The sequence below is a fragment of the Cuculus canorus genome, chromosome 11 (genome assembly GCF_017976375.1).
Source record: "Cuculus canorus isolate bCucCan1 chromosome 11, bCucCan1.pri, whole genome shotgun sequence".
In the NCBI taxonomy this organism is placed as follows: Eukaryota; Metazoa; Chordata; class Aves; order Cuculiformes; family Cuculidae; genus Cuculus; species Cuculus canorus.
The window spans coordinates 2343868-2359304 of NC_071411.1; the positions used below are offsets into that span (position 1 = coordinate 2343868).

Sequence of the window (15437 nt, forward strand, 5' to 3'; positions counted from 1 at the left end):
GACGGCTTCTTTGCCTGAGCTTGAAGAGTTTGGGTACGTTATCCGGCTTTTCTTTAGACCCTGATTTAAACTATTGCTGTTCATTAAGAAGTTGAGGTCAGGAGGGCTCCGACACTCCGTGTCTCCCCCGCCTTTAACCGCCTGCCAGCTCTGCGAAGTTCAACCGCAGCGCTGCTGACAACTAACGCGGCTCCTCACAGTGAACCCTCCGCCGCTCCCGCAGCCCCCGCCCCGCCCCTCGCGGGGGGATCTACGTCATCGCGGCGCGACGGAAGCGCCGCCTCCGCCCCCCTGTGCCATGGCCGCGAGGGACGCGCTGGGGCAGGCTGCCCGCCTCGCCTCCTCCGGCGCCCTGCTGCAGGTCTGAGGGGCCCCTCCGCTTCCCCTCCTCTTTCTCCTGCTCTCCTCCACCTCGCCCCCTCCTCCTGCTCTCGCTCTCTTCCAACTCCTCCTCCTGCTCTCCCCGTGCAGGTGCTGTTCCGCGTGGGCACCTTCGCGCTGAACGCCTTCACCCTGCGCTACCTCTCCAGGGAGCTCCTCGGCGTGGTCAGTGTCAGGTGAGCAGCACGGGCTACCCTGGGAAAAAGGCTTTCCTAGGAACTGGGCTTGTCCTAGGAAAAAGGCTTCCTTAGGAGCTGGGCTGCGCTAGGGACAGGACTGCCCGAGGCACAGGGCTGCTCTATGGAAGAGGTTTTCTAAGGGACATGGCTGCTCCAGGAAGGAGGTTTCCGTAGGAACTGGGCTGCCTTGGGAGCAGGGCTTTACTAGGAAAAAGGCTTCCCTGGGAAGTGGGCTTAGTTGGGGAAAAAGAGTTCCCTAGGAGCTGGACTTCCTTAGGAACTGGGGTTCCTGAGGGACAGGGCTGCCTTGGGAGGAGGGCTTCCTTAGGAAAAAGGCTTCCTTAGGGACAGGGTTGTCAGTGTGGTGAGGCTTTTTGGAAGCATTTGTACGTGGTGCAGGTTCTCAGGCTTTGTGGGTTGGAGGGAGTGTCGCTAATAAAGCTTTGAACAACGCTGTTTGATGTACTGTTCAATGTTTTGTGGTGTTCGATAGTTCATGATCTTTGAGTTCATTATTTGGTCTGAAGAGGTGGTGCTGCGCTGTTTCCGTATGGAACCACCATCTGGCTGAGGAAAAGCTGGACCCAAGTACACATTGCATGCCATTGCGATATGCTTTGGAACAGGCAGTGCAGGGATAGGACAAGGGGGAACAGTTTGAAGCTGAAAGAGGGGAGATGAAATCTTAAGAAGAAATGTTTTCCTGTGAGGGTGGGGAGGCCCTGGCCCAGGTTGCCCAGAGCAGTGGGGGCTGCCCCATCCCTGGAGGGGTTCCAGGCCAGGTTGGATGGGGCTTGGAGCCCCTGATCCAGTGGGAGGTGTCCCTGCCCATGGCAGAGGGTTGGAACTTGATGGTCTTTAAGGTGCCTTCCAGCCCAAACCATCGTGTAATTTTATGGTGGTAGTTTATCAGGTTTTCTTTCCATTCCTGTCAGATTTCTGTCAGGTGGTCCTTTGAAAAAACTGCCAGTGATGCTGCTGCATGAAGGATTTTAGAAGTGTGTGTAAAGAAATAATTTTCTCTCCTTTTTTTTAATTTCACCTTTAGGCTGACTCTCCTGTATTCGACAGTAGTCTTCCTGGCCAGGGAGGCATTTCGCAGAGCTTGTTTGAGTGGAAATACAAAGCGAAACTGGACCAAAACAATTAATCTATTGTGGCTGACGTAAGATGCCTTTAAAAATTTATGTCTTTAGGACTTATTTCTAGATCTTGTCTGAGCACTCACAGAATGAGAGCAAGTATTTATTTACTGAGGTAATTATTTCAGCACTGAGCGTTTAGTAGCCTCATTTGTTTTAGGACTGATGGAGGAAGCTGGCTAAATCTGTTGCTTTAGCATTTTTAGACTTGATCTCTTTTTTGGAGCACGTGGGAGACTGCATTGCCACAGGTTTTATCAGGAACCATTTGTTCTGTCAGTTAGCATGGAGTTTAATTTACGTTGTAGCTGTTAAAGGAAAACCCAATTGCAGAAATACATAATCCTTTATTTTTTTCTTCCTTTTGCCTGCCTACTCTTGCTCTTTAATTACTTAATATGTATTTGTGCTGTCCTTGTCTCTCAGAGCAAGATATACGAAAGGCTTGTCTGCCAATCCCCTAGTAACCACGGACTGTAACAATTGCAGCAGTGAGGGGTTTGCGGTATTTCGCAGGCTGATATGGGCTCAGAATTGTTCAGTCCTAGGGAACAAGAACTGCAGAGTTGACCTTATGTTGTGTTCTTGAGTAGAAAAGGGACAACTCAGAAAAACACTTTGTGTCTTGCAAAAGAATGTCTTAAAAATACACATTACGGAAAAAGTAATGTAACAATATAAATCAATTTGTCTTTTTTTTTTTTTTAAATTATTGTGGCAATATATGAAATTTTCATCTAGTTTTCTTGGTTTTTCTTCTTCTTAAGTAACGTTTCTATTGATTGTTCTTATGTTAACTTTTTAGAGTCCCTCTTGGTGTTTTTTGGTCTCTTTTCTTGGGCTTAGTCTGGCTACACTTGCTTGAAGTACCTGATCCTTCTGTGGTTCCTCATTACCAGGCTGGTGTAGTGGCATTTGGCCTTTCTGCAGTTGTTGAGCTTCTGGGAGAACCGTTCTGGGTTTTAGCACAAGCTCATTTGTTTGTGAGACTCAAGGTTAGTAAACTACGTGGGATGTATGCATGTACGGGGAATTTGTAACATAGATGTGAATTTGTGCCTGTTAAAGCAACAAAGTTGATTTGGTTAAAAATTATCACCTCAGTGATCGTTAAATATTTAATCACGTATTTTAATTGGCGGGACATGCACACAGCTTCTACAGTTTTGCATTTTGATTGGTTGTTGTAATGCAATTGTGAAATGCAGCAATTGAGAATGTGTTTGTCTGAAGCAAAATATTCCTCCTTATTTCCCACACAAAGGACTGGGAAATGCAATGGAAGAATTGTGAAATGTGAGAATAGAAAATCTACAGAGAAATTACAGTCTAAGGTGGCCACCTCGGCCAAAAGAAACTGTGATAAAAGTTGCACTGACTTTGAAAGTCTTACGTTCCTACATAAATTCTGTGTGTGAAACCAATGTAAATTAAGTTTGCACGTGTAGTTAAGTTGCCAGAAAACAAACCTTTGTTTTTCTTTTCTTAAAGGTAATTTCTGAAAGCCTTGCGATAGTGTCAAAATGCATTTTGACGGTTATTTTAGTAGTCCTTTATCCCCAGTGGGGCCTCTACGTTTTTTCCTTGGCTCAGGTAAGTATCAAGGCTGCTGCCTTTGATACTTAACCTGCTAAATAACTTCAGGAAAGTGAGAGAAAATGTGCCTGGGAGGTTTAAGATTTAGCACTTGTATTTAGTATTTTCCTGATGCTCATTATCGAGTTGGCACTTTGACCCCAAGCAGTTTAATGGGTGTACAAGTGGGCACTGTGGTCTGTCTGTGAAGGTGCGTTTTGCCAATAAGATTGTTACTCTGTACGAGTTGTGTGTTAGCTCTTCTAAATCATTCTGCGTTGTAATGCCTAGAGACTCTGTTCTTCAGAGCCGCTTGGCCTCAGTATTAATGTTAGACTTTGGATTCTGCTGTGTGAAAGGTTGTAATCTCGTATAATTTTATCAGCTTGTATCACCAACCTGTGTCACTGTATCAGGAGGTGCTGATTGGCTGTAACACGTGCTCAGGATAAAACTTTCCCTTTACTACAAGGAAGACTGGATATATTGGCACCTGAAAAATAGAGTTCTGACCCATGCAGTGTCATTTTAACGAGAAATGAAAACGGGATCCCCCTCAGATGTGGACATTTGGTTATTTTTTGTTCAGTTTTTGCAGGGGCTGTACTATATCATCAAAGAAAGGTGTGGAGGGTAACTATTCTCTCAACTTGTTTTTTGACTGCATGAATGATTTCCTTATAATTGGACCTTAAAAAATCTAAAAATGCTGAGCAGAACAACTGAGAAGTTGACAAAGGGCTATGACAACCTGCTGAGTAAAAGAAAATCAGCATTCTTGGGGGATTAAGATCTTTACTTAGTTTAAAATTGGATGGGAACAGGGGCTACTTGCTACATTATATTCTCACTGAATTTACAACGCTAGCATGTGATTCTGCATTTGTAAGTTAATTTTACCTCACTGGTTGGTTTTCTTCTCTCATTTCTTATCTTTCTAGCTTTTATATGTCACTGTTCTCGTGATGTGCTATGTAATTTATTTTGTGATGTTTTTGGGGTCTCCTGAAGCAACAAAGAAGTCATTTCCTATTGCTAGAATGAAAGCTCTGTTACCTAACTTTGTGGAAGATGAGGTAGGTTGCACAGTTCATTTCTTGATTTTAAGTTTTTCTTGACAGTGCTTTGAAAATTGGTTTGAGATAGTGGAGTTGAATGATTTTGAGGGTGTCCACACTGTAAAAAACATGAGTGACTAAAAAGAAATACATACAAATTCTGGTTGTGGTTTTCATTGAATATGAGTACAGTGTCATACATGTCCTCAAATATCTCTGATCTCCTTTCAAAAGAAAATGAGGCAAAGAAAGAAATGAAAAGCAACAGTGAGGAAGAAGGCTTTTTGAAAAAGGTTTGTAGATTGAAAGGATAAAGGCAGTTTTTTGGTTGAAAGATTTGTGGGGACAGTTTGAAGAGCAGTAAACGATTTACATCTACCTTGAAGGTGAAAGTTATATGGACATGCTAAAAAGTGTGGGGTATTTTTTCCCATCTTTAACTCTCAAGTATTTTCTGAAGAAAGCCCTTTTGGGTACTTTTGCCTCGCTGAAGATTACTGTTGTTGCAGGTAAGTCTTTCTTGAGTCAGGGCTTGAATTCACCAATATTTTAGATAAGTTGTAGCTGCGACAGTGTAAGTTTACTCATCAGTACAGTTAGAGCTAGCCTGGAGTTTTGTACTGATGTTGCATTTTCTATTTCTCCTCTATAGTTTGTCATATTTATTAAGTTTCAGTACTGTTTTTTTTGGTTTTTTGCAGACTTTTGTTAACTGGAAGGAAGCACGATTGACTTGGAGTTTCTTCAAACAATCCTTCTTGAAACAGATTTTGACAGAGGGTGAGGCTTGACCTATAGTTGTGATGGAGAGCTACTGAATGCTAGCTGCTAAATTAACTTAAAGCTTGAGGAAGCTGGAGGGTGGGTGGCTTTCCAAGATCATTGCCAGCAGGTGTTAACAACCTGAATGAAGTTTTTGAGGGTTTTATGAAATAGGTACTGTCCTGTTTTATTTTCTCTACTTAAAATCAGAAGTGCCTGAACAAGTACTGAGAAAGATATAAAGACTTTATCTTGAGCTCTTTATTTTGAACTTACAGGTGAACGCTACGTGATGACATTTTTGAACGTGTTAAATTTTGGGGATCAGGGTAAGTGGGATGGTGTTGTGGAATGGGACACAACGTGCTTTGTTACTGTTCTTCAAGTGGCTCTGAAAATTACTTAGTGTTCGAATTATATTCTGTAGAAGAATTCGTTGTGGTTACAGAGTCACGTATGGCAGTAGCCGTTCAGGTGACTGGGTTAGTAGTGCCTGAGGTGTTTATACCTTAAGGAAGGAAAATAGACTGTAACTGTTGAGCCGCTGTTAGCAGTTTCTTGACTAGTTTGGATTATTTTTAGTTGCAGTAGTGTGTTCCCCTGCAAATACTGAGTATGTGTGCTTGCCACCAGTAACTGTGGCCAGTTCTGATCCTCCTTCCCCTGCAGAACGGTTGAGCTGCCCCTTCCTTGAAGGGTCTTTAAAAGCATGACAAGTACAAAAAAGCCTGTACTTCAAAATGATTTTAAGTCCTGTGAAATCAGCTAGTGCCTAATTCTGTTTCACTGTGAACATGTAAAGCACTCGCTGTGTACCTGACTTCATCCGCTCTCGCTGTTTGTACCATGCGCATATAGACAAACGTGGATCTCTTCGTAGGCTTGGAGCAGTATCTTGCTGAGGATGGAAGCAGTGGTAGAATATCATGTAGGAGTGCTCTTCACTTCAGTGAAAGTAAAAAGAAAGGAGGAACTTACACTAAAAATAGATATTTCTCTTTTGTATCAATAAATCCTCCCCATTCCTGCTCTCATTCAGTGAAATGCATCAAGATCTTTGAACTTGCTCTGCAGTAAGAATTTTAAATGTGGTGCCGTGCTGTTATAAGATTCGCATCTCCGTAGTCAATGCTTTGTCCTAGCTTTGCCATCTAGGAGTAAGCCTTGTAATTTTGAGCAGTGGTTGCTGTGATTATCAGGATTTTTAGGGCACACTGCTTTTATGTTGCACGAGTTCCCCTTGTTTTCTCTTCGTTTGGAGGAAATGTTAAATTAGAATTCATGTCATTATTAAAAGACTTGCAATTAAAACGTATCTGAAAAAGTTACAGGTTGCTGCTACGTGTTTTGTTTTCTTTAAGGTGTATATGATATTGTGAATAATCTTGGTTCACTGGTGGCCAGGTTTATATTTTTGCCTATTGAGGAGAGTTTTTATGTCTTTTTTGCCAAAGTGTTGGAAAGAGGGAAGAACGTAAAGGATCAGAAACAGGTATGTTTATCTTGGATTTATTATGTGGTCATGGCTAATATTTTTATAGAATTTGTAATGTGTAAAATAGAATGGAATAATAAATCCATGAAAATGGTTGGAAGTTAAGACTCTGTGGATAATTCACTAACAAAGGGTGAGTTTTACACCTTTGTACACTGTGCAAACTGATTTGTTTTTTCTGTGAAGTAGGTTTTCTGCATGAAAACTGTTGTGTTGATACTGTTATTGACTACATTTTTTTTTTCAGGATGATATTTCTCTGGCTGCAAATGTATTAGAATTGCTGTTGAAACTCGTGCTTCTGATTGGCCTTACCATCACTGTTTTTGGCTACGCCTATTCTCAGCTGGCTCTGGATATTTATGGAGGCTCAATACTCAGTTCTGGAACAGGTAAAGATTTATAGAAATGGCAGAGAAGGCATTCTTTTAAGAAATGAAACCGCGGCTATTATGAATTCTTGGGTAAATCGGCAGGGTTTTTTTGCTGTGAAACTCCTGTTGAAATCAGTGACTTCGCTTGTCTGAATCCGAAACTCGTGCCTTTGTAATCACATCTTTAATATACTTAGTCACCTTCAACTAAAATATACCAAGGATGATCGGGTTTGGGGCCTTACCTTCTGGCAGTATCATAGTGTTGGAAAAGTAGATTTTAAAGGATTATTTGACCACTCTCATGTAGAACTGCTATCTCCATCTGTTTAAAACGACAAGAAACCCCTCAAAACTCATACAACAGAATGAAACCAGGATCCCCGAGGTCCTTTCCTACTTGGCTTTCTGTCATCTCTTATAATTAGGAGAAAGTTACTGGGAAGTTGAGAATATGCGGCAGTGCTCTGTGCTAAAGGTGACTGCACCTCCTAAAACTATCTGATTTGTAAAGATAAAATACAGTTTTTTATTGAGTACACTTTTTAATATATTGAACAGCCTTTCTGTTTTTCTTACTATTGTGTTCAAAAGATACGTGTTATTGCTTTTAGTGCCACCTAATGCACTATTATCTCAAATGGTACCTCATAAAAGTACGCATAATGACTCTTGGATTAATTGCCACAGACTTCTGTACAACAGAAGATTTGGGTTATGACAAATGTTAATTTTTAATTAGGAAATCCTTTTTAATAAAATAATCTTTTTGATAGATAACTTTTCTGTTACTGTAATAACAGCTCTTCTTGGATGTTTGGGGTTTTATTTTTGGTTTTATTTTACCTTGCTTTTTTTCTTGTCAAGATGCTTAGACACGAAGCTTGTTCCAATGAACTTAAATTTTCATTATTGGTGATAACATTACAACTTGTGCCTCTCTATGAATGTAAAAACAATGCAGTTTTATAAAACAAATAATAATCTCCTTACTATTCTAATGTGTCTTTTAGGTCCAAATCTTCTCCGATGTTACTCTTTGTATGTTCTATTTCTTGCTATCAATGGCATAACAGAATGTTTTACGTTTGCTTTGATGTGCAAAGAAGAGGTAGACAGGTAGGAAATGGTGCCCTAGATATTCTTGTGATTAATCTGCATATGCTTTGCTTGGCATTTAATATGTAAACAGAATGATTGTTCTGCGTAGACCTGTGCTTGGAAATGCTTTTTTTCCAAAGAGAAAATTTCTTTCTACAGTTGCTTTAATTATGTTCCTTGTCTTCAGAGCCAGGTGCAGCCCATGGAGAAGCAAGCACGCCCTGCTTTTGGTTTTTACCCGTTGTATTTGTTGATAAACATTGATATTCTTAAAAATTTATTTGTAATGACCTTATAAAGAGATTGATGTATTTGGGATCAGCATAAAAATATCCTGCCCCACTGAAAGCCTCAGTTTAGCCGTCTGTATGCAGGTTTAGATGGAGAAGCTTTAGCTTTAGCAAATGTTTATATGTTTGGGTATAAAGGTCAGAAATTAAGAAATAAAAAGATTGCCCAATTAGCTTTTAGTATGTCACTGAGTGCTAAGGTAATTTATGTATGAAGTCATGTTTTCTGCTCGGATGCACTTCAAGTTGCAGCTTTTAAGACACACTGTCTCTTAAGTCATTAAAATTTTGCAGTTGTTGAAATCTGCTGCCATCCAGCTTTTCTCTTTTACTTAGCAGCTATCCTTTACGAGGCCTTTCCAAATTGGTTTCTATGAGGCCCAGAGACAGAGTTGTATCTTTTAGACTTAACAAGGGCTGCTTTCATGGCCCCTTTAAAGTGTGAAATTGTTTTCAAAGCCACAGTTTGGATAAGAAACAAAATAAAGCATCGTCTTGTTGAGTGTCATTTTTCTTTAATACATGCTTAAAATAAAATTGCAAAAATCCAGTTTTACATTACTGATCATTGCTACTAAGTTTGACTTTCTGAAATGAATGTACAGCTGATCAGTGAAGTAGGATTTCCTTCATGTAACGTAATTCTTTATTTAACGTGTTTTCCATTCTTTCAATTTTTTATTAACATCTTGGTTCTCAAATTTATCTTCTTCCGTTGTAAGATAAGAGAATTTATCTCTCTTATTTTAGAAAACAAATTGTGGTATTTCTTGACAGATAAAGGTAGTAAATTAAATATTGTAACTGTATACATTGTTAAACTGGTTCTTTTTTTGTACTAGGTACAATTTTGTTATGCTGGCCTTGTCCTTCATGTTCCTGTGCATCTCTTATTTCTTGACCCGCTGGCATGGCAGCGTAGGCTTTATCCTTTCCAACTGCTTTAACATGGGCATCCGGATAGCCCACAGCATCCACTATATCTACGGTTACTTCAAAGAAAGCACTTACAAACCTTTGGCAGGCTTGCTTCCCTCACCGGTTTTGGTACTGGTTTATACCATAAGTGGAGTAATCACTGGTTTCTCGGAGGTAAGCATCTTTCTTCAATTTTGCTTTCCCTTTGAAATTGTCAAATGACTTCTGTGCCTGCAAAGAAATACCTTTAGTGAAAAAGGCTTACGAGGACAGGCTGGAAGAGTTCCATTACAGTCAAGGCAAGATATAATAATAAAGAGATATTATCTTTGCTGCATCTTTTGCAGGTGGCGGAGATAACTTTGTGTTTGACAAGTACATTAAAATTTAGCACAATTCTGCTCTCTGTAGGTAACAATTGAAATTTTGCAGTAGCACAAAGAAACTGCTATTAAAAAATCTGTAATAAAGAAATGATAGAGGAAAAATAACCAAAACAAGAACAGTAATAAAATTCTCAAAGAGCACGCTTATCACATTGACTCGGACTACAAGGTGGTAATTGCACAGACTAATTATTACAGAGATGGTAGCATTTCAGCGTAGAGAAATTTGACAGGCTGAAAAGCCATTATGCATTATAAAGGAGAGTTTTGTGTGTTGGAATGGGAGATTTGCAGTGAGGTTTTGTTAGAAAATAGCCTAATATGTTGCTGCAAAGTAGTGGATGTGTGCGACAGCACCAGCAGAGTTTTTGTAGTATGTCAATTAACATGTTTCTGCATGCCAGGTAATAGCAGCTTCCCTTTTTGTCTGGTGTCTACTGAATGCTCATTTTTTGTTAAGAAAGCAAGCTCTGACTACTGAAGATTTATTGTAGGATCAGTGCATGTGGCAGGAATGCTCAGCTTTGGTGGTGTTAGCATGGTCAGGAGAGTTGATGGACTTCATGCAACAGTAAATCTACTTTGTGCTGACCAGTTTTCCTGCACTTGCTTATTTCCTTTGTTGTAGGTGGTGTTCTGCTGCGATAAAGGTTGGATAGCAAGGCTGATCCACATCAGCGTGGGGGCTCTCTGCTTCGCAGCAACCATCATTACAATGTTCTGCACGGAGACCAAGCTGATCCACTTTGTCAGAAGCCAGTTCCTCCCACAGTATCTGAAGAAAGGAACGTGAAATGCTCATGTGCTGAACAGTCCTTGTACGTGCTTGCAGTAACTGGCTGTGTTCTTTGCATAAGATCTGTATGGAAAAAGGTTTCCAGGTGCGTTTATTGGAAGCATTAATATTGGAGTGGCAATGTAAAAAAAAAAGCCAACTAACTATTTTGTCTTCTGAACTGGTCAGTGCCATGAAAGAGAGCGGAGTAGGTTTCTCTTTGGGCATAGGTCTTTAAGCTTTTCTCCAAACAGCTCATTTGTTAATGATGAAGATCTAAGATGCAGCCTTCTGATGTAACCTCATTGGCAGACATCACGTGGAGAGCTCCCGTTCTTACCAACAGGGAGTACCTTTGTGAAGGCATCGTATGGCTTATGTCTTGAGATGTAATTAAGAATGCTTTTATTTGGCATTGTGGGCTGCTCCACTAGTTAGAAGACACATGGTCTGTCAAAAAAAACAACCCAAAATAAGCCAAAGAAAATACTATAGCAAGGACCAATTGCAACACAACTGTTAGTGAAGTAGAACGTCATGCAGTGCAGAGATTGAGCTGTCAGTGATTTGAAGTGTAAAGCAGTGCGCAGAAAGTTCTGACGTTTGCAATTAAGTTAATGGAATACACAGCATGTGTCCATGCTAGTGATGTGCGATTGTTTCATTTGGCACGTCAGTGGGTTATGATGGTATTGATTAACTTGTCTAAAATACTTTGAAACCTGAGCTGAATGAAAAAAGGGGTTCTGAGTGGTGTTTTACAGACAGTGTTAAGCACAGTCATGCCGATGTTTCAGAAGGTTAATCATGAAACTTTCGTTTCATTCCATTTTCTTTTTGGTTTTATCTGAGATTTTAAATACCAGCACGAACAAATTAGTTTCAATAAAATGATTTTATCTTCTCTGTGAAACTGAATATTAAATATGAGATTTCTTTTGAGGATTTTGTGCACTGAAACTTCCATTATTGCATAGAAAATGCTTCATTTTGTAACAGCCAGTTTTCCTCACATCTTGTGCCTTTAATTGTTCAATCTTAACCTTATATTGATTTTTTTTTAATATATATTGTTGACAATTTGGCAGTTCATAAGTTGTAAAATGAGATGTTCGGCTGCTGTCTCAGGTTCACTAATGGTGTGCTTATTGCTGGCCTAAGGTCTGCATTTGGCGATTCCACAGTGTATGAGTGGCAGGTTTGTAATGATGGGCATTGCCTTTGCAGTGTTTGGCTGGAGCAAAAAATGTCAAGTGATGTAAAATGTGTGCTCGCACATGGACAGGCAAAACTTTGAGTTTAACTATATAGCAGTTCGTCAAACTGCTTTAAAAAAAAAAAAAAATCACTTCCTTGTCGTGGTGTGGAGTTCCTCCCGGTAACCGTGGTGGACAGCGAAATGCTTGCTGGTGTTGGTATCTTCGGTTTGGTACTGTCAGAAGCACGTTTTAACCTGCGTTAGTTTTCACTTGGAGAGTATCCCAGAGATGCTTCACCTGGGAATTTGGTGATAACTTACCACAGGGAAGCCAAAAATGTAACAGTAGAAGGAAAAGTGCACTTCTCAGTGACTGGTGGTGTCTCCATCGCTTGGCTGGAATGTAGCAGGCTTGCTGGTTCTTCTGAAAGAGTTTATTTTGATTTCCTAACAACACGTTATTCTGGCCTATTAAGTGAATTGGGTAGTTTTTTGCCGTTTAAATTTTTTCCTCTGAGTTGTCTTGCAGCTTTTTTTTTTCTCTCATTTTGGCCAGATATGGATTCGTTATGAAGTACAGCTCCATACATTGCAGAGGGTTGAAGCTTTTTTATTATAAATTGTTAGTTTCTTTTCCTTTACTTGTTCTTAATTAAAAAAAAAAAACGAAGACAGTCAAACCTGGAGACTCTTATTGGCATCTTTTTTTTTTTCTCCATGGCTTTGGGACTTAACCGTGGGAATGTCTTAGTCTGTACAGTGAATTTTAACTGATTCGTGGAACGAGGAATTTTGTGTAGCCCTGTACCTTAAAGTGCTTTGGAGATTGAAGAATTGTACAAAATGAGCTTTAAGCCCTGCTGTTATCAAACTGCAAACCAGGCTAGTCTGGTGATCCCAGCTGGGCAGTGATGGTACTTCTGCTGCCAGTACTGCCTTAAAAAGGGAGATGCGAGATTCCACAGTGGCCTGTCTAGACTCATCATTCTTTTTAAATATTAACGCTGTGTATGCATTAAAAGAGAAGCTACAGTTTTAACTTGATTAGTTTGATTTCATATTGGAAAGACTTACAAATTCTCTCGCATCTCAACAAGTGAAAACTCAATTTCGTGTGAATCTGGAAGACATTTAAGGGTGCTTAATCATTGCTCCTCTGCAAATCAAGGATGCATTGCTCTTGTAAACTTGATCTCTAAGTGGTTCAGGGATGGTTGTGCAGGGTATTTTGTGCAGGAAACTGCAAAGAGGGATGGGAAGTCCCAACCTGTGAAGCTGTCTCCTTGTTTCTTGTTTATCTGTGTAATCCTTCACATGAAAGCTGTTAATTGCTTTTATTTATAAAGAGGCATACTCGGGGACAAAATTGAGATTGAACTTGACCACATTCCCCTTTTGTTTGCAGTTCTGTCAGTCTGTCAAAGGCACAATAGGATGCTTGTCTATAAATTTCATAAAGCTGTTTTGCAGTGTTTTTCTGAAATCCTTTCGTTTAGGCCAAAGGAGAATTGAGCTGTTTTTCTTTGGGAAAGTAGTTCCAATTTCATACGTCGTTTGATGTGTTTTCTTTAAATACTTGGATGAATGACATTCAAACAACTGTAAGATAAAATGGTTATATGATGGGGTAAGACCAAATAAAACCTTATTTCTCTTATGTTTTGTTTTTGTCTTCCAATTACAGGCTTATTGGAGTCTTATTTGCATTTTAGGTATGGTTGATGCTTAAACACGATGGGATTTTCTAGGATCTTTTATGTACAAATCTATTTATCAACCCAGAAACTTATCACCATGTTAGGAAATGGTATCTAAAACTTACTGTAGTGCTTTTGTGAGACACTGCCCTTATTCTAACTGTGGGGGAAAGGTAGAACAAGTCTGTTTTTTGTTCTGTTAGTCTTCCTGTTTAATTGTAGTAAGCAAGCATCTAATAGAGCTGTGTGTCGATTCGCTGGCTGCGTTTTGTGCTTCACAGGTAACGCCTACCTGTCTTCCCTGGGACTTACTTGCCGAGTTTTATGCCACCTCACTGAACTGAGGAAATGGAAAGGAATGTAAGCAGGAGGACAGATGAGTTATAGCTGTGACCCATTTCAGAAGACCGAAATAATGAAAGCTATGTCAAGAAGTAAAAAAAGAAATTGCAACAGATAGCAGTCCTTAAACACAGATAAGATCTGTGAGTAGTTCTAATCTGCCAGTAAATGAGAATCGTGCTTTGTTCTTTATTCGTACTAAAATTTTGTTAAATTATTTGCACTAAATACAAAGCTTATCCGCTTGTTGGAAGCAAAGAGATGGGTATCGGGCAAGCAGAGAGCAGTATTATTTGGGATTACTGGATAGAGCATTAGCAAAAAGTTTGGAGTAAGAAGGTTGCAGTCTGGGTACAATTAGTGCCTTACAGAGGTGGGAGGCTTGCTCGATGGATAACTTCATCAACTTGTTTCTCTTCAAGCATAACACAGTATTTCTTGGTCATTAAGAAATGACAAGTAACAGTGATGGCTATGAACTTACAGTTAAAGAATGCCACTGGCACAGAATGTTAGCTGAAGGCATCCCTTGGCTACAAACAAGCTTTATGAAGGAAAAGAAGTCAAAAGAGCTTTGCAGTCCTAAGAAGCAAACAAGCACAAATGTAAGTCAGAGCTGCTCATGCAGAACTTGAGCAAATCATTACATGCAATTACCCTTGATCTTTGGCACTGCAATTAATAACTGTTTTGACGCTATATTTCAGTTACCAATAAATCACCTGGCTGTTAACAAGAAAAACTGTTCCAAATGTCAAAACCTTTATCAATTCCTTTGCCATTTGTTGCCATCACAAACTACTGATGTTTGTATAGGTTATGACAACGTGCAATGACTGCCAAATACTCTTCAGCCAGGCAGATGTAAGTGTGCATGTCAAACAAATGCGATGCGTGTGTGTGTGTTAGAACATCGCAGACCAAAGGAGATGTTTCTCTTACTAGACAGCAAGCATTAAACATGGGTGAAATCCAGTTTACACTCATGTATCCATAAATATTTACTAAAGTAGCTGTTCTGCTCAGTACCTTCTGGAGACCATTTCTTATGGAAAGTCAGGGGTGGCTGGCAAATTAGCCTCTGAAATAATTTTTTAACATGCTATGGCTTGGTTTTTGTTTCTTTGTTGTTTGTTCTCAGTGACAGGATGCACAGCATGTTTGTGACAACTTTCACAAAGTTGGGATTAGACACAGAGACTGTGATAACCTTTGGCCAAAGGAACAGCGGTCCTCTTCTCCGGATGGGCCGTGGCACAGTGGTTAGGTCTGAAAACACACTGTTCTGATACATGCAGGGAATGCCTCAACTTTTTTCTTACTTATTTGTAGAAGATCACTTGGGACATTGTACAGAGTGCCTTTGCTGAACAGTGTTGGGTTTGGCACATCAAGACCAATTTTTAAAGAATGCTGCAGGTTTCTTAACCGTATGAATGAATTATTTAATTGCACCTCCCCTTTTTCCCTCCAGACTGTTCCCAGAGTCATGCGCACTGGCTGTGTGATACACTGACTGCCAGCCATTGCCAACAATTTCTTGGCAAAAACAACAACAAAAACTAACTGCCCTGTATGTTGTCTCATTGTTCCTGCTCTTTGCGTTCTTGATGCCATCTGTGTTTTAATTCGGGCCCTTTTTGCTGTGTGGGCTGTGGGACCCCAAGAAGATTTTTGTGCTCTGAACTGCGAGGTGTTTACGTGCGTGTTCCAGTTCATCCTTCAGCTCTGTCCTGTGTCCTTTGACACAGTCTATGTATAGAG

At 40.0% G+C, this 15437-nt stretch overlaps 1 protein-coding gene across 2 annotated transcripts; it reads left to right on the forward strand.

The window, feature by feature from the left end:
• The first annotated feature begins 267 nt into the window (after positions 1-267).
• RFT1 (RFT1 homolog) lies at positions 268-14252 on the forward strand. Of its 2 annotated transcripts, XM_054076979.1 has the most exons (13): positions 268-361; positions 472-557; positions 1609-1725; positions 2508-2697; positions 3194-3295; positions 4219-4353; positions 5037-5115; positions 5376-5426; positions 6459-6589; positions 6840-6984; positions 7980-8085; positions 9200-9449; positions 10290-14252. In XM_054076979.1, exons 1-13 carry the CDS (start codon positions 299-301, stop codon positions 10452-10454), a joined length of 1620 nt encoding a protein of 539 aa, XP_053932954.1. In that variant the 5' UTR covers positions 268-298; the 3' UTR covers positions 10455-14252. The 2 variants fall into 2 exon arrangements, with proteins under 2 accessions (XP_053932954.1, XP_053932952.1); XM_054076977.1 differs by lacking the exons at positions 5376-5426; positions 10290-14252 and having other exon boundaries at positions 9200-10018.
• The last annotated feature ends 1185 nt before the right edge of the window (positions 14253-15437 follow it).

Bases quoted from the DNA above. Each gene is read 5' to 3' on its own strand.
- RFT1 (XM_054076979.1), top strand. From the start codon at position 299: ATGGCCGCGAGGGACGCGCTGGGGCAGGCTGCCCGCCTCGCCTCCTCC. The intron at 5,427-6,458 runs GTAAGTGGGATG...GTTTTCTTTAAG, and splicing joins GTTAAATTTTGGGGATCAGG to GTGTATATGATATTGTGAAT. The intron at 6,985-7,979 runs GTAAAGATTTAT...TGTGTCTTTTAG, and splicing joins AATACTCAGTTCTGGAACAG to GTCCAAATCTTCTCCGATGT.